A 20144-nucleotide genomic window follows, 5' to 3' on the forward strand; every position below is an offset into this window, starting at 1 on the left:
CCAGCCACAGCTGCTGGCGAAACGTCAGGAACTACAATGCCAAGACCACGGCAATACAGCCCGTAAAACCCACAACCACCCAGCAAGTTTCCATGGCAGAGCAGGGGATTGAAGGCTGGATCTCCCGGATCCTCGTCCAGCACTCTCTAAAGAGGCTGACCAGCTCAGCGAGAGCTCTAGGAATAAGATTCCACAAAATTCAAGTGAAGAATTTGTAGGGATATTTTCAATTTTGGATTAGCGGAGTAGCAGAAATGCACATTGGATATGAGAACACACACTCCAGTGTTTAGCTCTATAAAAATAGTTTACTGCACAAAAGATAAAAGGTTACATTGGAATAACATAAGAAACAATGGTGGTTGTGGATTTTCCAGGCTGTATAGCCGTGGTCTTGGCGTTGTAGTTCCTGATGTCAGTAACTACAACGCCAAGACCACAGCTATACAGCCCGGAAAATCCACAACAACCATAGCTCTCCAGCCGTGAAAGCCTTCGACAATACAAAATAAGAAACGCCTTACTAGGCTACATCTTTGCCAGGTTCTGGACTAGACAGAGTCTTTCTTTTGACTGTTACATCCTAGATTGACCTTAGACTGACTTTAGACTGAAGAGACTGAACAAAAAGCAATAAAAGTTCAGCATATCTTTCCACTTAATTGTGCCCCCCCAATAAACTGATTGCCCAATAGAGAATCCTAATTATACTTCATTAAGTAGAGGGACTCCCCTTTCTATGGCGGAAATCCTCACTCGAAGCCTAAGTGGTTACATATAAATAAGTTTACTAACTAAGTAACACAAACAGTTTAACTCTTTCATGACTGAACGTAAACGCTACTTCCCAATAGAATTGAGTACCATTGCTTAATTACATGCATACACACATGCACACACAAAAAGAAAGAAAAATTGGGCTCATTTATACAGGTTGCAGAATTCAAGTGTCATCGGAGAATTTGGCTGCTTCTTTGTGTAGAGTACTCATCGCTTGATGATGATCAGATTGCTCTCCTCGTTCTTAAGTGTTACCAGCTATTGAAATCTGTGTTCCTTATACTTACTTAGGCTTAGATTTCTGCAACGGGCCAGCGGCTAATGGTATGATCAGCATGCTGATGATGAACGGTGACCTTCCCCGGCCCACCCTGATCCCGAATGGGATACCGAACACAGTAGTGCCATGCAGGACAGAGAACGGCCTCTCCAACGGGATGGTGAACGGTCACGGGCCCTCTCCTTCAGACAGCCCCTTCATTGGCTACATAATTGCCATCCACAGAAAGATGGTTAGTAGAAAGTAGTCGTTCATGTGCATCTATAAGATCCTTCGCATGGTTGTCAGTGTGCGAGTGCCTTTTTCACTGGGTAGAAAATGTGTGACAAGTATGAGTTTTAAGCAATCCTAGGTATTCTTTGCGGATAAATCAGGCTAGGGTAGAGTAATCCTCTTAAAAGACTTTAGACTCTCTTAAGAGTAAACTAATGCAGTCACAGCATGTTACCGCTGCACTCAGTAATGGCCTTTCCTCCAGTTTTAGTAAATGGGTCCAGCACAACATTGTGGATAGTGTGTTGGAAGGCAGCTTCGTACATTTGTTCATTGCGAAAGTGCGAGAGTAATACAAGAACCACCTTAATGAACACGGCCAAAGGCTCCATCTAGAGCAGTCAGTGGCAGACGATAGCCGTTCCTCGTGTTCCCAGAAACAGAGTTGGGTTGCTTTCTGTGTCTAAACCATGTATGTATGTGCTGTCTCTTATGCATTCCTTTTGTTTCTAATTAAATTTTCTTTTAAATTTTTTCTTTGCCATTTTGAACATAGATGCGGACAGAACTGTACTTCCTTTCGTCCCAGAAGAATCGGCCCAGCCTCTTCGGAATGCCTCTGATCGTTCCGTGCACTGTGCATACGCGGAAGAAAGACTTGTATGATGCAGTCTGGATCCAGGTCTCTCGCCTTGCAAGCCCCCTACCTCCCCAGGAAGCCAGCAACCATGCTCAGGACTGGTGAGTGGGGCACTTCAAGCAGCAGGAGTGGGGGTTGAGCCACAGGTTGGTGGCGACAGGGAGAAAGCTGAAGGTATCTAGCAAGGGAGCCACTCTGCATGGTAGACGAGAAGAACTCGCTGTTCAGCTGAAATCCTAGAGACCTTGACTCAGCCATGAAGCTTACTTGATGTCCTGGACCAGTTATGTGCTCGGCTTGATCCTGCCTAGCAGGACCGGAGTGAAAATGAAATATGGGAGGGTCTGCCTTCCTGGGCATTACAGGGGCTTAGGAGATATACAAATGATCATAATAGGTCTTTACACATTAAAAATAATTGTCTGTTCCCAGTGATGACAGCATGGGGTACCAATACCCGTTCACGCTACGACTGGTTCAGAAGGATGGCAACTCGTGTGCCTGGTGTCCGTGGTACAGGTAAATCTCCTCCTCTGGAACTCTTTACGTAAAATCAATCAATCAATCAATCAATCAATCTAACAATCAATCAAAAGAGTTTATTGTCTATAGCCATAGGCCGTCACAATTCACCAAACATCAACTAATAAACAATTACATCCATTATCGCAGTTTGTACATAAAACCAGGCTAGTTAAGCGTGAGGTAAAAGTGGGAGTTTTTCTGAGACTGGAGCTGGGTTTTGCAAAACTCATTCTAGTGTCCTGAGGCTGCGGGAAACAAAACACGAGTCCAGTAGCATCTTAAGTACTAAAAAAAAATCCATTTAACCAGAAGTGAGTTTTGACTCTTAACAGCCTATACTGTGGAAAAACATGTTGGTCTCTTGCAGTGCTCCTGAACTCAAATTTTCTTCAATTATTATAGCCTAACACAGCTACCCGCATGAAATTAGGCCAAGGGAAGCCACTCTGTGCAGATCTGCACACAAACAACCAGACTCTTCCTCTTTTAGAGGAAGGTGAGCTGAGCTACCTCAACCCTGTTGCACAATTTCCCAGTATTAATGGTGTGCACAGGTAAGTGTTGTGAGTCCTGCATCAGTTCAGTCTCTGCCACACTGATGAAAGTTGCTCAAAGCCAGTTTTGGTTAACTTGTGTCAAAACACTGAGAGCAGCTGTACGATTTGCGTGCGGTGCTGGCGACTGCTGCTCCACTCAGGGTCCCACAAGGTTCCGTCTTCTCGCCCATGCTTTTCAGCATCTGTGTAGAGCTGCTGGGAGAGATTGGAGCTGAGTGGCCACCAGTAGGCAGATGACACTCAGCTGTATCTCACGTCGCCGGCAGATCCCAGCGAGTCTCTGAGAACTGTGAACAGGTGAATGGAGGCAGGTTTGGAATGGTGGGGGGCTAACAAACTGAAACTTAATCCTGACAAAATGCAGGTGCTGTTGGTGGGGGGAAGGTCTGTCTCCTGTTCTGGAATGAGGTGTGTTCCCCCTAAAGGAGCAGGTTTGTCGCTTGGGGGTGCTGCCAGAGGATGTGACAGCAGTGGCCAGAGGTGCCTTTGATCAGCTTCAGCTAGCGAGCCAGCTGCTGCCCTTTCTGGGCCAGAAAGATCTCACTGCGGTGGTACATGCTCTAGTAACATCCAGATTAGATTACTGCAATGTGTTCAGAAGCTATAGTTGGTACAAAATGCTGCAGCCAGAGTGGTGACTAGAGCAGGTCACAGGGACCATATCACTCTAGCCATGTTCCATCTAGTCTGGCTTCCAGTTTGCTTCCAGATTCAATTCCAGGTGCTGGTATTGACCTTTAAAACCCTATGTGGCTCGGGGCCAGCATACCTTCTCCCATATGTACCCATCAGTCCACTCCAGTCATCTTCAGAGGCTCTGCTTCGAGTGCTCCCACCACCTAAGGCTAGATGGGGGGCAGCCCAAGGAAGGGCCTTCTCTTCTCATGGTACCAAAACTTTGGAACTCTCCCCCTGCCCCCGTAGGAGATTTCGTCTGTCCCCCTCTATTGCTGTCTTCCCCCAGCGTGTGAAGACATTTTTATTTCATTTGGCATACCACCAATAGCTCTTATTGGCCTTCTCTCTAGGTTTTGGTGTTGTGTGTTTTTGTATTTGTATGTTTTTATTAAATTATTTTATATATTAAATACCGTTTTAACGTTCTAACGTTTTCATGTTTTTGCGATTGCTGCCTTGAGTACCCTATGTGGGTGGAAAGTCACATCTTTGGGAAGGGTATTCTCTTTGCAACCCTTCGCTTTGTATTCAGATTTGCCCCTTTCTTCCCCCCATGAAGGTTTTGCCGTGGCTGTAAAATTGACTGCACGGAAGAGGGAGCTTACCTTGGCAATGCGTACATTGCTGTTGACTGGGACCCCACAGCGCTACATCTCCGCTACCAGACATCACAGGAGCGGGTAAAAAAAGCAGCAACACACACATACACACCCTAGCAAGATTGTCTTTTCTGTCCTTGTAGAGTAATTGCCTTTTTATGAATGCGTGGCTCTTCAGCTGTTTATCTGTAATGTTGGTTCTCTGTTGCAAACATAATTTCCGAATCTTGCGCCATGGGAGTGTGTAGGCGCATTAGTGTTTCCAATGGCATGCTCTTTTTCTGCATCTGGATCTACCCACATGTTCAGATCTTATTCCGAGGCTGTATTCCCTATTCCATTCCAATCAGAGGTGATACCGGTGGCTTGTAGGGACAGTTTATTTTTCTCATTGGCACCTGGTTTGTGAAATTCGCTCCCCAGGAGGCTTACCTCTTCCAGGGTAGCAACAGTCAGGAAAAGGCCTGCCTCGGCCTGAGACCCTGGAGAGCCACTTATAGTCAGACTGGGCTGTACTGAGCTAGATGACCCGTTTTCCTGATCCATTACAAGGTGACTTCCAGGGCTCATTTCGAGGGGGAACGCGCAGGAACACAGTTCCGGCAGTTCCCCAAAGAGGTCACGTCAGGTGGCCCCGCCCACCTGACTCTCAGCCTTGGGCCCGTTTTGTCTTGGATTGGGGCCGAAACGGCCCAGATCGGGCCTCTGACGAGTGGTGGATCACTATCCCACTCAGCAGCGATCCGATCCTGACCATTTTGGGCCCCTTTTCAGCCCCTTTTTGCCATTTTGGGCCCAATTTTGGCCCTGAAAGGCCAGGATAGGTGATGTCAGGAGGTGTGGCATATACAAATCAGTTATGCTAATGAACCACTTCCAGTGATGGCAAGAGGTGTGGCATATGCTAATGAGTTATGCTAATGAATTACGCTAATGAGTTCCTCCAGGGCCGATTCCAGACGGCCCCCCGCATCCCGAAACGTCGCGCATCAAACGCGAAATACTGTGTTTTCCGCGCGACAACACGTGACGTTTCGGGATGCGGAGGGCCGTCTGGAATCGGCCCAGCTCTTTTTCTACGAAATGACCCCTGGTGACTGCTAATGTTCACACATCCCTCCCCCCCCATCTGTGCTTGGAATGTGTCCTCCTCCTCCACAGCTTGCCCCTCTTGGGTTAGCATTTCAGGTTCTGTGGTGGTGAGAGGAGTGGCTTACTCAAGGCCACCTGCTGACCTCGTGACGGTAGTGGGATTCAAACCAGCAGAGTGCTGAATTGCAGCCCAAACACTATACTACAGCAGCTCCCACTGTGATGTCTCAGTCAGCCCTTAAACTAATTTTGAAGAGCCTGGTGAGGATCTCTTCCTCTTCCCAGAGGATGCACGAAAATTTGGGAACATCCCTCTGTTAGGGTGGATCCACAGTGCGGGTGTTCATGAAACCAGTCTTTGTGAAGATGCTGGGTCAATAGAGACCCCCCCCCCCAGTAGGGAACTGCTGGGCTCACTGCCTTAGTTCCTTCCTCGAATCGCTTTCCTTTTTTTTTTTTTGGAAAATTTTTTATTTTTAATATCTAAGACAAAAACCTACAGAAAAAAAACTACAAAAGTACAAGGGAAGGGGAAAAGGAAAAGAAGAAAGAAAAGGGGAAGGAGGGCTGGAAAAGTGGGGGAGGTAACATACAAACAATAAACACTACAATGTTTTCCCTTCATACTGCCATAGTTAAAAATTTAAACCTTCATAAAGTAATGATGGAGTGGTTGACCTTGCAAAATACAAAATACAACCCATATTAAATCTTCTTCTCCCCCCCCCCCCCAGGCCTCGGACGCAGTTCTCTCTGAGCAGCTGCAGCCACTGCGCTCGTTGCCTCCCCCCTCCCTTCAGGCTTCGAATCTTCTTCATTTTGCATGGTGTCTTGCCCAAATTCTTGATTTTTGTCCACAAAATCCCTTAGCTGATCTCCTGAATTTATCTTGTAAGCTTGATCTTTATAATTAAACCAAATGCCTTCCAGAAATAGCCATTTATACTTTATCCCTCGTTCCCTCAGGAGAGCTGCGAGCTTTTTGTACTTAAATCTTCTTTTCCGAACTAGAAATGGAACGTCCTTCAGTATCTTGACTTTATTTCCCAGAAAGTCCAAGTCCGCATTATATGACCTCGAATCGTTTTCCTGATTGTCTTGGCCGTTCTCGCCGTTTGGGAACTCCAGCCAAAAAAAAGTTTAGTTGGCTGCCGCATCACTTAAGGCTACCGTGTCTGTCTTGAGAGTAATTCTGAAAAGGCTTCTTAAGATATTTACGAAGTGTCTTAGTGCTTACCAAGCACAAAGCAGACAGAGATGCTTGAGAACTGAGGAACAGGCATACCGGGGCGTTCAGTACAAATGTGGTCACCCGGAAAACTTACCTCCCGGTGCCTTGAGATCAGATTGCCTCAATGGTTCGTGTTGACCAGCTTCAGGCCTGCACAGGAGCCTCTCCCTCTGCATGGCCTGCAGGCTGATGGACCTTAGCTTCTTGCAGGTCTGGTTTCTAATATCACAACTGCTGGTTGCAGTCACGGTTTTCAAAAAGAATGAAATTGCTGCTGTTCAGGGCTTTTTTTCTGGGAAAAGAGGTGGTGGGACTGAGTGGGTTGCCCTCGGAGAAAATGGTCACATGGCTGGTGGCCCCGCCCCCTGATCTCCAGGCAGAGGGGAGTTGAGATGGCCCTCCGCGCCGCTTAGCGGCGCGGAGGGCCATCTCAACTCCCCTCTGTCTGGAGATCAGGGGGTGGGGCCACCAGCCATGTGACCATTTTCAAGAGGTGCCGGAACTCCGTTCCCCCGCGTTCCAGCTGAAAAAAAGCCCTGCTGCTGTTACTTCTTTTAAAAAACCTTTGGCGTTATTAGTGGTGTCATTGTAGAATAGTGCTAACCCGCTCAAACTGAAAAAAAATTAACAGATGTATATTTTCCGTGGACATCAGTAAACAGAGCATGGAGCAAATTAATGAACATAAGGAGCAGATACTGAAGGCATGCTGTGATACTACTCAATTCAGTTCAATCCCAATGGAACATTTTCCATTCAACTCTGTGCCTTTTGGCAGACAAGATGGAGGTGGGTGTGCTGCTGCAGCAAAAAAATCAGTGGCCTAATAGTGCTTCTCCATCTGTTTACTGAGCCATTTAGTGCTATTATGGCCTGAAACCAGGAATGCTGTGTAAATTTGTTTGTTTGTTTTTTAATGGTGACCGTGACAAGCAGTTTAGATGGAGGTTGGCAACTGACATTGTACTTTCTGAGATATGCAAGAAAACAGCTTAATCGTGTGAAACACACACACCTGAACAGCTTACCTAATGTCTGCTTGTATGAACAGGGGGCATGCCAAACTGGTGGTTGCTCAAGCATCTCTACTCAGAACTCAAGTCTTAAATGCAATAATAATTAGCACACAGGATTGGAGATGTGCAATTCGGTTCAGAATTTGGATTAAAATACTGAATTTTGGCTAATTCGATAAAATCGGATATCCTGGATCAAAAATCAGATATCTCAAATTTTAATTGAATTTTCAAAAAAATTCAGTAAAATTTGGCCCTTGTTTTCTATGGGAAAATCACTCTGGAAGATATCCAGTGGTCTGGAGGGGTCATTTTTCAACCAAACTTCACCAAATTTGGTGGAAACCTACTCCTGACTGTCCTCTAAAGACCCCCATGTTTTAGGAAGATTGGACCCCAGGGGCCAATTTTGTGCGCTTCTGACAAAGGTGCCCCCAGTCACTCCATTGTTTCCTACGGGGGGAAAAGTCAAGCTGACTCCCATTGCAGAAACACACTGGTGCGAGGCTGCCGTGGCCAAGGCACACTCCCAAATGCAAGCTGAGCTCATCCCAGAGAAAGCCCCAAAGAACCAGACTGAAGCACAGGAACGAATTCCTCCAGAACCAAAATGAAGCAAGGGGACAGACATCACATCAGAGAATCACATCCATTCCATCCGATCCAAACTGAAGGGACACTGTTGCAATTTAGCTCCACAGAACCAGTGTCATTCACAGCAGCCGGATGCTGGGTTCAGCCAGAGGGGGAACACCACAGAACAGAACCAAGCAGTACCCAGGCACAAGCACAAGGCACTCCCTTGCGACAGTTTACTTCTGGCTTCATCAAATTGTTGTAGTTTGCATGCAGGGGACCAAATGATTGTTCTTCCGTGCTGGGCTGGATACTCCCTGCACAGAGAAAAATAGTCCACTGTGGAGAAGGTCAGGCTCTGGTCCTTTTCCCTGATAAGCTAGATTTCTGCATGTAGCGAGTTCGGATTCAAATGCTTTCTCCTACTTAAGAAAAGAGGACTCCTTGCTAGTGTGCCATTTAAGATTCTAGGATTATCCTTCCCCTTGATACGTCTCGTTTTTGTGTATTTGGCGGGGAGGGGGAGCCCAAACAAATTCTACCGTCTTGTTTCTCCTCTTTCTCCTAGATCGCGGAGGAGCACAGGAGTGTGGAGCAAAGCCAGCGGGGCCAGGCTGAGCCCATCAACCTGGACAGTTGCTTACGGGCGTTCACCAGTGAGGAGGAGTTGGGCGAGGACGAAATGTACTACTGCTCCAAGTGCAAGACTCACTGCCTAGCGACGAAGAAGCTGGACCTCTGGAGGCTTCCCCCTATCCTGGTAGCGTTGGGGAGCCATCCCAGTCCCTCCGGGAAGCTGCTTTGTCTTAAAGCACCTCTCCTTTAACGGGTCTTTAAAGATATATGAAGTTGCATCCTTATTCTGAATCAGAGCGCTGCGATATCCAGCAGAGTCCTTTCTGCAAGGAAGCAGGCAGGGGTCTTGCTCGTGCCTGCTGTCCAAGGTTCTTTTAATAGGCAATGCCAAGGATTCCGCCTGCATGCGAAGCTCATGCTCTACCCCGAGCTATGTCCTCACCCATTCTCAACACACAAAGCTGACTTGTGCCAAGCCAGGCCCTGGAATAGTATAAGAACTCTCCTTGTTCAGATTAAAAGGCCAACTAACCAGCTTAGTAGAGTGGTTAGTGTGTTGGGCTAGGATCTGGGAGACCCAGGTTCAAGTCTCCACTTTCCCATTGAAGCTGGCTGGGTGATCTTGGCCCAGTCACTCGCTTTCAGTGGAACCTGCTTCGCAGGGTGGTCGTGAGGGTAAACTAGAGGAGGGCAGAATGTTATAAACCACTTTCGGTCCCTTGTTGGGGAGAAAAGAGGGGGATCTTTTAGTGCAAGGGTCCACGATGTGGTGCCCGTGAGGCCACGGCACCCACTGACACCATTCTTGGTGCCCACCAAGTGTTTTTAGAAAGTGGATGGGGACAGGTGAGGCCACTGAAGATCCGTTCGGCTATGCAGATTAAAATAACATTGTTTCAGTGGCCGCTGTCACCATGGTGTTTGTTTTATTCCTTCAGTATGACGTATAGGTGAGAGTTCTTAGTTCTGGGATAATATATACGCCGCTCTGATATCTGGACTGCGTGCACGTGTCTCCACTGCTTCTTGTGCCCCTTGCTTATCTATTCCTTGCAACCTTTTTGCAAGAATGAAAGAAAGAATGTGAGTTAGAGTTAAGAGTATGGTGGTCTGAAGAACGTAAAGATCTTTTGGTCTCAGTTCTCCTATCTGTACAATAGGAATATGGATGGACCTGCCTCACCAGGGTTATATTTTGCTGATGAATGAATCATAGACATAGATTGGGCAGCTAAGTTACGTTCAGTGGATTTTCCTTGCCCTGATACTTTCTAGTCCTGTTCCTGTCTTGTTTATGATGCTTATTTTTTTTTTACTGCGGTCTTATTGACTCAGCAGGGGGCACTCGAGGTGACTTGTAAATTCATAAATAAAGACAAAGGCATTGAAAGCACCCGGCTAAGACATAACTGAAATAATGGTTTTTAACATAACATTTGTTTGCTTTTCTACCCCCTAGATAATCCACTTGAAACGCTTCCAGTTTGTCAACGGTCGCTGGATAAAATCCCAGAAAATCGTCAAGTTTCCCCGCGAGAATTTTGACCCGAGTGCCTTTCTGGTGCCAAGAGATCCCAGCTGCTGGTGGCAGAAGGCGCTGACCCCCCCAGCCGAAGATCTTTCCTTGCCACAGACCCTGCAGGAGGAATGTCGGCGGGCAGAGACACAGAACAGCGGCGTGGCTGGGGAGGGCGATGCTCTGACCCGGAGTCCCTCCTCCCTCAATGCTTCCAACATCTTAAACAACATCAAAGGTAGGGAGGGGGGAGCTGTGACTGATCCTTTCTAGTATACTAGAGAAGTGAATGCCTGACGGACCCAGCTGAGGTTCTAGAAGTGAATCACATGTAACTGGAATGAATTATTGTTGTTCATAATACTTGCATTAAAAATCACCTTGGACATCTTTTACCTTGTTAAAATCTACTTAGAAATATGTTTCCTGGTTGCGTTCTGTGAAACTCATGTCCCAGTCTCCTTATTCATTGTAGCAGCAGTAGCACCTTCCTGTACCTCGCAGGATTGTTGTGGGAATAAAATAAGGAAAGGAAGAATAGGGATGTGCGTTTCGGCATTCAGAATGCCGAAAGAATGCCGAAACAAAAGTGTTTCGGCTTCTTTCGGGGAATGCCGAAACGTTTCGGGGAATGCCGAAACGTTTCGGGTAGCCGAAAGAAAAAAGCCGAAACGTTTCGGGATTCTTTCGGCTTTCTTTCAGCTTTTCTATGGGAAAATGCCTCCGTCTTCCAGGACGTCTGGAGGAGGCATTTTCCCACCGAATAAGCCCAAAATTGGTGGGGACCTTCCTCTAACCCTTCTCTAACAACCACCCAAGTTTCAGGCAGATTGGACTTTGGGGGGCCATGTTATGGCCCCCCAAAGCAGGTCCCCCCATCCTCCCATAAGAAAGCGAAGGAGCAGCATATTGTTAGCATGCTGCTGCTGATCTTTCTTCATTATTTCCTATGGGGAAAAAATGAAGAGGCAGGCTTCCTTTGCCAGGGGTGGCATTTTGCATGCAAAATGCCCCCCAGCCCTCAGGGGCCCTTCTCCCACCCCTCCTCCCACCCCCCACCAAGGCTCAGCCTGCTTCCACTTGGGGGGGCCATTTCATGGCCTCCCCAAGTAGGTGCTCTAATCTCTACCACTGACAGCTGGGGGAGGCTTGTGTTGCCAGGGGTGGCATTTTGCATGCAAAATGCCCCCCAACCCTCTGGGGCCCTTCTCCCACCCCTCCTCCCACCCCCCACCAAGGCTCAGCCTGCTCCCACTTGGGGGGGCATTTCATGGCCTCCCCAAGTAGATGCTCTGCTCTCATCTCTACCACTGACAGCTGGGGGAGGCTTGTGTTGCCAGGGGTGGCATTTTGCATGCAAAATGCCCCCCAGCCCTCTGGGGCCCTTCTCCCACCCTTCCTCCCACCCCCCACCAAGGCTCAGACTGCTCCCACTTGGGGGGGCCATTTCATGGCCTCCCCAAGTAGGTCCTCTCAGCCCCTAAAGTCCACCCCTTACAGCCCCACACAAACCCAATTCCCCCCCAGCTGCCACACACAGACCCAAATCCCCACATTAGCCCCTCACAGACCCAAATCCACCCCCACCTGCCCCACACCCATAACCCCAGGAACAGGCTGGCAAAGGCCAGCCCTCTCCCTTTGTTCCCTATGCTGGGAACTTCTAAACTCTCTTTCCCTGGGCAATTCTGCACAGCCCAGGGGTGCCACAATGGTGGGCACACTTCTGAGTGCCAGCTGGTCCCTGTGAAAGAGCACCTGAACCACAGACACCCTCCCTCAAATTCCCCCACCACCTACAGAGATGGCTGGCCAGCCAGCCCCATTGTTCCCTATGATGGGAACCAACTGCACAACAAAGAATAAAACAAGAACAACACAAAATAAAGTTTTAAAAAAATTATTTTCTCCCTTCCAAAGTACAAGTAGGCAAAGCATTATGACACATTACACCAGCAGTCCCCCACACAGAAAAATTAAAACAAAACTCACTTAACATCAGAGAATCACAAAGCATGATTCCTGTCAAAAACACTTTATTTCTTGAACAGCTTTAGGTTACACAGCAGGGGGGAACACCAAAGGGCATGGCAGCACTATCTTACACAAAAATAACACAACTCACTTAACATCAGAGAATCACAAAGCACAATTCCTGTTAAAAACACTTTATTTCTTGAACAGCTTTAGGTTACACAGCAGGGGGGAACACCAAAGGGCATGGCAGCACTATCTTACACAAAAATAACACAACTCACTTAACATCAGAGAATCACAAAAACACAATTCCTGGCAAAAACACTTTATTTCTTGAACAGCTTTAGGTTACACAGTAGGAGGGCACAACAGGGCATGATAGCAATGTACTGCAAAAAATAATACAACCCACTTCATCGTTTTTGACAGCAATTGTGTTTGTGTGATTCTCTGATGTGAAGTGAGTTGTGTTATTTTTGTGTAGTACACTGCTTTCCTGCTCTGTGGTGCCTTCCTAAAGCAGTTACAGAAATAAAGTGCTTTTGACAGCAATTTTTTGGGGTGATTCTTTAATGTGAAGCGAGTTGTGTTATTTTTGTGTAAGATAGTGCTGCCATGCCCTTTGGTGTTCCCCCCTGCTGTGTAACCTAAAGCTGTTCAAGAAATAAAGTGTTTTTGACAGGAATCATGCTTTGTGATTCTCTGATGTTAAGTGAGTTTTGTTTTAATTTTTCTGTGTGGGGGACTGCTGGTGTAATGTGTCATAATGCTTTGCCTACTTGTACTTTGGAAGGGAGAATATAATTTTTTTAAAACTTTATTTTGTGTTGTTCTTGTTTTATTCTTTGTTGTGCAGTTGGTTCCCATCATAGGGAACAATGGGGCTGGCTGGCCAGCCATCTCTGTAGGTGGTGGGGGAATTTGAGGGAGGGTGTCTGTGGTTCAGGTGCTCTTTCACAGGGACCAGCTGGCACTCAGAAGTGTGTCCACCATTGTGGCACCCCTGGGCTGTGCAGAATTGCCCAGGGAAAGAGAGTTTAGAAGTTCCCAGCATAGGGAACAAAGGGAGAGGGCTGGCCTTTGCCAGCCTGTTCCTGGGGTTATGGGTGTAGGGCAGGTGGGGGTGGATTTGGGTCTGTGAGGGGCTAATGTGGGGATTTGGGTCTGTGTGTGGCAGCTGGGGGGGGAATTGGGTTTGTGTGGGGCTGTAAGGGGTGGACTTTAGGGGCTGAGAGGACCTACTTGGGGAAGCCATGAAATGGCCCCCCCAAGTGGGAGCAGTCTGAGCCTTGGTGGGGGGTGGGAGGAAGGGTGGGAGAAGGGCCCCAGAGGGCTGGGGGGCATTTTGCATGCAAAATGCCACCCCTGGCAACACAAGCCTCCCCCAGCTGTCAGTGGTAGAGATGAGAGCAGAGCATCTACTTGGGGAGGCCATGAAATGCCCCCCCAAGTGGGAGCAGGCTGAGCCTTGGTGGGGGGTGGGAGGAGGGGTGGGAGAAGGGCCCCAGAGGGTTGGGGGGCATTTTGCATGCAAAATGCCACCCCTGGCAACACAAGCCTCCCCCAGCTGTCAGTGGTAGAGATTAGAGCACCTACTTGGGGAGGCCATGAAATGGCCCCCCCCAAGTGGGAGCAGGCTGAGCCTTGGTGGGGGGTGGGAGGAGGGGTGGGAGAAGGGCCCCTGAGGGCTGGGGGGCATTTTGCATGCAAAATGCCACCCCTGGCAAAGGAAGCCTGCCTCTTCATTTTTTCCCCATAGGAAATAATGAAGAAAGATCAGCAGCAGCATGCTAACAATATGCTGCTCCTTCGCTTTCTTATGGGAGGATGGGGGGACCTGCTTTGGGGGGCCATAACATGGCCCCCCAAAGTCCAATCTGTCTGAAACTTGGGTGGTTGTTAGAGAAGGGTTAGAGGAAGGTCCCCACCAATTTTGGGCTTATTAGGGGGGAAAATGCCTCCTCCAGGCGTCCTGAAAGACGGAGGCATTTTCCCAAAAAAAAAACCCGAAAGAATGCCGAAATAATGCCGAAAGAATCCCGAATCCCGAATCCCGAAAGAGATTCTTGTTTCGGCTTTCGGCTTTAACGGTAGACAATCTTGTTTCGGGTAATCCCGAAACAAGAAAGCCGAAAGTTTTTTCCTTGCACACCCCTAAGGAAGAACCATTTGTGTCAACCTGAGCTCCTCTGAGAAAGGGCAAGAGATAGATATGCTAGATTTCATACTATTGATCTGATTCTTGCCTCTGTTAGTTGAATCATTAATGTTGTGTTTTTAATTTTTGTCTGTTTTCTGTATGTCTGTATTTTTAAGCCTCCTTAATGTTTTTCTCAGTAGAACAGCGAGCAGTATGCCCTCATAACCGTGTGTTATGTGGGTAGATGAAGATGGGTAGCTGTGTTAGTCTGTCCGTAGCAAAAGAGCAAGAGTCCAGTAGCCCCTATAAGATTACCTACTGCAAGGGCAATCCACTGATTGCAAGGAGACCCAAGACACTGCCTGGTGTCAAGCTATTAAACAATTTATACAGTTAGGAGGAGTATTCTTTCTCCAAAACTCTGTTATATACATTCACATTTGGACAAAATTAATTCCACCTCATCCCTTCACTAGGATTTCACAAGGTAAGTCCATGAAGTATTAGTTCCTAGAAGATACAGTAGCAAGGTGAGTCGTTAGGATAACCAGTTTGTGGAAGATGTAATCCGTTTGTAATATCTGTCTTTTAATTATAGGTCTTTTAATTATAGGTTATAAAAGACAGATATTACAAACGGATTACACCTTCCACGAACTGGTTATTCTAATGACTCACCTTGCTACTGTATCTTCTAGGAACTAATACTTCATGGATTTACCTTGTGAAATCCTTGTGAAGGGACGAGGTGGAATTAATTTTGTCCAAATGTGAATGTATATAACAGAGTTTTGGAGAAAGAATAATGCTCCTAACTGTATAAATTGTTTAATAGCTTGACACCAGGCAGTGTCTTGGGTCTCCATGCAATCGGTGGATTGCCCTTGCAGTAGATTTTCTAGTGGGGACCTCCCTTGTGTTGTGTTTGCACCTATAAGATTACCAAAATTTATGGTAGTGTATGAGCTTTTGTGAGTCACAGTTGTATCTGAAGAAGTGAGCTGTAACTCACGAAAGCTCATACCCTGCCACAGATGTTGTTAGTCTTATAGGGTCTACTCGACTCTTGCTTTTTTCTGCTGTTATGTGGCTGTGTTTGAAAGCCTGGGTAGCTCCAACTGGTCTGTCTCAGTCTCTTTTCCTGCTTTCTCTTCCCAGCCTCTCCATCTCCCGGGAGGAAGAGCACGGCAGGCTGCGCATCGAGCAAAATCATTAGCCCGACTGGTAGCCCGAGGACTTTGGGGAGAGGCAAGGGGCGGCTTCGGCTTCCTCAGCTGTACAAAAACAAACTGTCAAGTAGCAAAGAGAACTTGGACGTTGGGCGTGAGAATGGCAGCGACCCCGATCAGAAGTTCCCTCCTGACCAAGGAGAGAGCCTGGGCCAGGGACACACTTTGGGAGGCAGCCAGAGCGAACTCTTTTCTGCTCAGGATAATGAAGGGACTTTAGCCAACGGCTACCTTTGCGCACAGAACTCGCACAGCAACGGCAGCCTCAACGGTCAGCTGGAAACCTGCGGGGAAGAGGAGATTGGGGACGACCAAAGAGAAGTCTGTAATAACCCCATCTACAACCTATATGCAATTTCGGTAGGTGTGTCCGCAAAGGAGCCACAGCGGTCCCCACAAGCCAAGGATTCATAAAAAGATGGCCGGGTGGGGTGTGAGAAGGAATCTCTGCCATTGTGCAGCCACATAAAGGGCACGGGTGGGCTAGGTCAGTGGCAAAAAATGGTAGAGGGTGGCCCTCAAGCAAGTGCTGAAGGTCAATATGTTCGTACAATTAAATTGTCTTCTTTGAACCAGCGAGGCTCAGCACCTTTTGACAGGACTTACAAGGAGCAGTGCAGGCCCTGTTCTTTTAACGACCTCCCTGAGGACTCCAGAGTAGCTCTTGTCTGTCTGTCAGAGTCACAGAATTTGGCTTTTGGAAAGGGCGGGAACCCTGGTCCTCACTGAAGAGAGGGGCTGGCTTTGGTGCCTGATGACTTGGAAATGATGAGCGCGTGACTGAAGGGCACCGTCATCTCCCTTGTTCCAGACCTCTTCTGTTCTAGCCCTTTCCTCAAGCCTCCGGTTGACCCAGTTGCTGTCACCCAGTAATAGTTTGGAAGGCACGTGCTGCATCAGCAAACACTTTGTGGAAGTGCCTTTTGACCCAGGAGAACGCGGCCGTCGTCATCCCGAGAAAGGCATCCACTGAACGGCAGGAGCGAAGTCCTCCTTTCGGTTCCGGTTTTGAGCTTCTGTTTTCCGTTCTGCCTTTTAAGTGGTACAAGACTCCTTTCTTTGTCTCCCAAAAGTGGCAGCCGTCCTTCTCTGTAAACAGTCGTAGGAGAAGAGCAGGATACACAATGGGGCTACTCCAGCATACACTCCAGTTTACAGAGGAGCTCCCGGGGCCTTGAGGGTTTTGCTTCTTGTCCACTGAACAGCAGCAGGGGGTGGCATAAGCTGAGCAAGATGTGCCTCCAACTCCCTCTGCCCTTTGTGGCACCTGCGCAGTCCATCTGTGTGCTGAAACGCCGCAGGGGTGCCGAAATATGGCATTGGGTACAGAATTCAGCTTTGGGAGAGACTCGCCTTTCACTAAAAATGGAGTTTCTAGCTCCGGGGACAGTGAAGGCATGCTTGAAAATATGCAAGAGGAAGCCAGAGGGTACCCAACTGAACAAGATTCCCAGTGACTGGGGAGAAAGTACGGTGACTGTACAACTCCTTGCCCTTCCCCACAACGGATGGAACCCAAGTAAATTGTGCAGAATATAAGCATACGTGTAAACTTGCCTCATGGGTGACAGAGTTCATTTTTCTTGGGAACAACCTTTGGATCACCTTGGTCAGATGCCGCATCCATGCACCCCTAGCTACCGTAGGAAGTAGATGCCTCGTTGCCTTGAGTGGGGTGGGAAGATCCTTGTAGTGGACTTCCTTGTGCATTCAAATGTTACAAGGAAGCTTTTGTGCCATGCTGAACACCCCTTCACAGCTGCATTGCTAAGGGCGGTTGTTGTTTACTTTGCTGGTTTTTAAGAACCAGGAAGCCACAGGTGCGATATTAAACTTGTGTTGCAAATCACTAACTTTTGAGTGTCACATCCAGGGTATAATGAGAGAGTTGGAAAACATATACTTCTTTTCAGGAGGGTACTGTAGATAAGATTTACATTGCAGTGTGCCAGAGATCACATCCAAGACTCTGTGCGTTTTTGCAGTTCTGTGATTGTACCACTGTAGCCGCGGAAAGTGTGATTGGATGCTTTGTTATTTTTTAAGTGCCAGATTTCTAGTCCTTATGACAACAGAGATGGGCTTTGAATGTGTGTGAGTAATGCTTTGTGAAATCTTGAAGGGATAAACAGTATTTCCCGTGGTCAGTGGCTCAGGCTTCTTCATTGCTTGCGTCTTGTCATTCTTGACAGCCAGTGTAGTGTAGAGCAGGAGTGGGCAAATTGCGGCCTGCGGGCCACATGCGGCCCGCTACAGAGTTTTTTGTGGCCCACCAAGACAGTCAGAAAGTTTTTCTTGCATGAAGATCAACAAGAGTAAATATAGATGCTCTTTGACAGACATTAACTTGCAGGCTGTGATGAGAATCTCAACAAGCAATCTCACTCCTGATTTCAAAAAAATTGTAGAAAAGTGTGATAGGGTACATTTGTCTCATTAAACTGATTCTAAAATTAAATGTGCTTGCAGCTATAGATGATATGAAATTAGCACAATAAATAAATTGAGTAAAACTACCACTATTTTATTTAATTTTATGATACAATTTATACCTTTTCTGAAATGCAAAGTTAACTAATGAATGCAATCATTTTAAAAGGTGCGGCCCTCCACTAACCTCCGCTCCCACAAAGTGGCCCCCGAGCCAAAACAATTGCCCACCCCTGGTGTAGAGGATGGAGTGTTGGACTAGGATCTGGGAGCCCCGGGTTCGATTCCCTACTCTGCCATAGAAGCTTGTTGGGTGAACTTGGGCCAGTCACAGACTCTCGGCTGTACCTACTCCACAGAGTTGTTGTGGAGAAAAAATGGGAGGAGAGGAGAATGATGTAAGCTGCGTTGGCCCCCCTTTAGTAAGAAAGACAGGATATAAACAATTTTATAAATTCGGTTTCTCTTTCTTTGTGCCGGCAATCCAATGCATAGCGATTCTACTTGCAGCCCCACGTGGATCTGGCATGATCCTTAAAAGAACAGGTGTTACGTATTGTTTTTGTCCGTCTCATTAATGCAGAATTCTGTCTTATAGGGCATAAAAGCTATATTATAAACTTTTAACTAGCGTTGAAAGTGCATACGCTGTTGCGAGTTTGGGGTACTAAGACGGGGAAGGGCTTCCCTTCTTGTAACGCATATGTTTCTTTTCCAGTGCCATTCAGGAATTATGGGAGGAGGTCACTACGTCACTTATGCCAAAAACCCAAATGACAAGTGGTACTGTTACAACGACAGCAGTTGTAAGGTAATGGCTTCATTGCCCCAGAGATAATCGAAGTGGTCTTGATGGATTTTCACACCTAAGAGAGGGTTTATGTGACCGAGTAGCTATAGAACATCTTCAGGGTCTACTCGTTGGGCATGACTGGGGATTTCTGCCTGATGCGCAGCCTCTGGGGGCTCTTCAGCCAATGGAGTGTTGTGACCTCGCAGTACGTGGATTCTTGTGGTTTCCTGCCCTGCACTGCTCTTTTTCTGAAAGTGGGGAAAGGAATTAGAAAAACAAGTCCCGTGAAGACCAAGGGTGATTTTTCCTGCCTGTGGTGGAAAATCCAGATGGGTCCTCGTGTTGATAAAAGTGTCCTGACATTCAGACCTCACAAACACTGTTGAATCCTTGTGTAGAATCTTCCTGAGTGGGAAAGGAACCCCGGTTTTTCATTTCACCCCGATTAAGATGTAACCGGGGTTAGTTTGTAGGCTTTGTAAACCAGCAAAGTTTTGAATCACGGCTCCACCTGTGGGGTAAGCCACATTTGTGTTCATCAAACAAACCTCTTGGCACGTCGAGGACTTTTAAATCCTTAATAGGTGACGTTGCTTGTCTCCACATCCACCATAAAAGCAGCAAAGCAAGATCACTCACAGACCGGTTTGGGGTGGGGAGGGATACATGAGGAATGTACTTGATAGACTCTCCGGGCGTGCATAAAAATAGGGCTTTGCAGGGCTTTTTTTCTGGGAAAAGAGGTGGTGGAACTCAGGGGGTTGCCCTCGGAGAAAACGGTCACATGGCTGGTGGCCCCGCCCCCTGATCTCCAGACAGAGGGGAGTTGAGATTGCCCTCCGCACCACTCGGCGGCGCGGAGGGCAATCTCAACTCCCCTCTGTCTGGAGATCAGGGGGCGGGGCCACCGGCCATGTGACCATTTTCAAGAGGTTCCGGAACTCCGTTCCCCTGCGTTCCCCCTGAAAAAAAGCCCTGGGGCTTTGTAAAATTAACCAAAAGAGAGAAGGGGGAAGACAATCCCTTGAGGAACTGAAAGTGGGCGGGTTGTGCTCCAGGAGGCAGAAAACATTGAGAAGGGTGGTTAAAGGGGAAGGCAGGGAATCAGCCTGTTTTAAACCCAAGTGAGCACAAAGGATCCCGGGAGGCAAGGGTGGGATTCCTAATTTCTTCCCCCTTCCCCATGCAGTTCTCCAGCTGGCAGACCTATACTAATAAAAATTATCTACCTTTTTCATACCTTGCATAAGCCGGGACACCTCGCTTTGAGAGGGTCAGTCCAGTGCCGAACGGGAC

The 20144-nt window shown here is 47.6% G+C and overlaps 1 protein-coding gene across 6 annotated transcripts in view; it reads left to right on the forward strand.

Annotated features, from left to right (window-relative positions):
- Positions 1 to 20144, forward strand: part of USP32 (ubiquitin specific peptidase 32) — a 190444-nt gene that overhangs the window by 166208 nt on the left and 4092 nt on the right. For all 6 annotated transcript variants that reach the window (XM_055001294.1, XM_055001295.1, XM_055001297.1 and 3 more), the window contains 8 exons: positions 1072 to 1292; positions 1830 to 2014; positions 2346 to 2432; positions 4233 to 4353; positions 8756 to 8947; positions 10223 to 10517; positions 15555 to 15985; positions 18774 to 18866. In XM_055001294.1, coding sequence (XP_054857269.1) covers positions 1072 to 1292; positions 1830 to 2014; positions 2346 to 2432; positions 4233 to 4353; positions 8756 to 8947; positions 10223 to 10517; positions 15555 to 15985; positions 18774 to 18866 — 1625 coding nt within the window. The remainder of the gene's footprint in view (positions 1 to 1071; positions 1293 to 1829; positions 2015 to 2345; positions 2433 to 4232; positions 4354 to 8755; positions 8948 to 10222; positions 10518 to 15554; positions 15986 to 18773; positions 18867 to 20144) is intronic.

Source organism: Eublepharis macularius, chromosome 17 (assembly GCF_028583425.1).
Source record: "Eublepharis macularius isolate TG4126 chromosome 17, MPM_Emac_v1.0, whole genome shotgun sequence".
Taxonomy (NCBI): domain Eukaryota; kingdom Metazoa; phylum Chordata; class Lepidosauria; order Squamata; family Eublepharidae; genus Eublepharis; species Eublepharis macularius.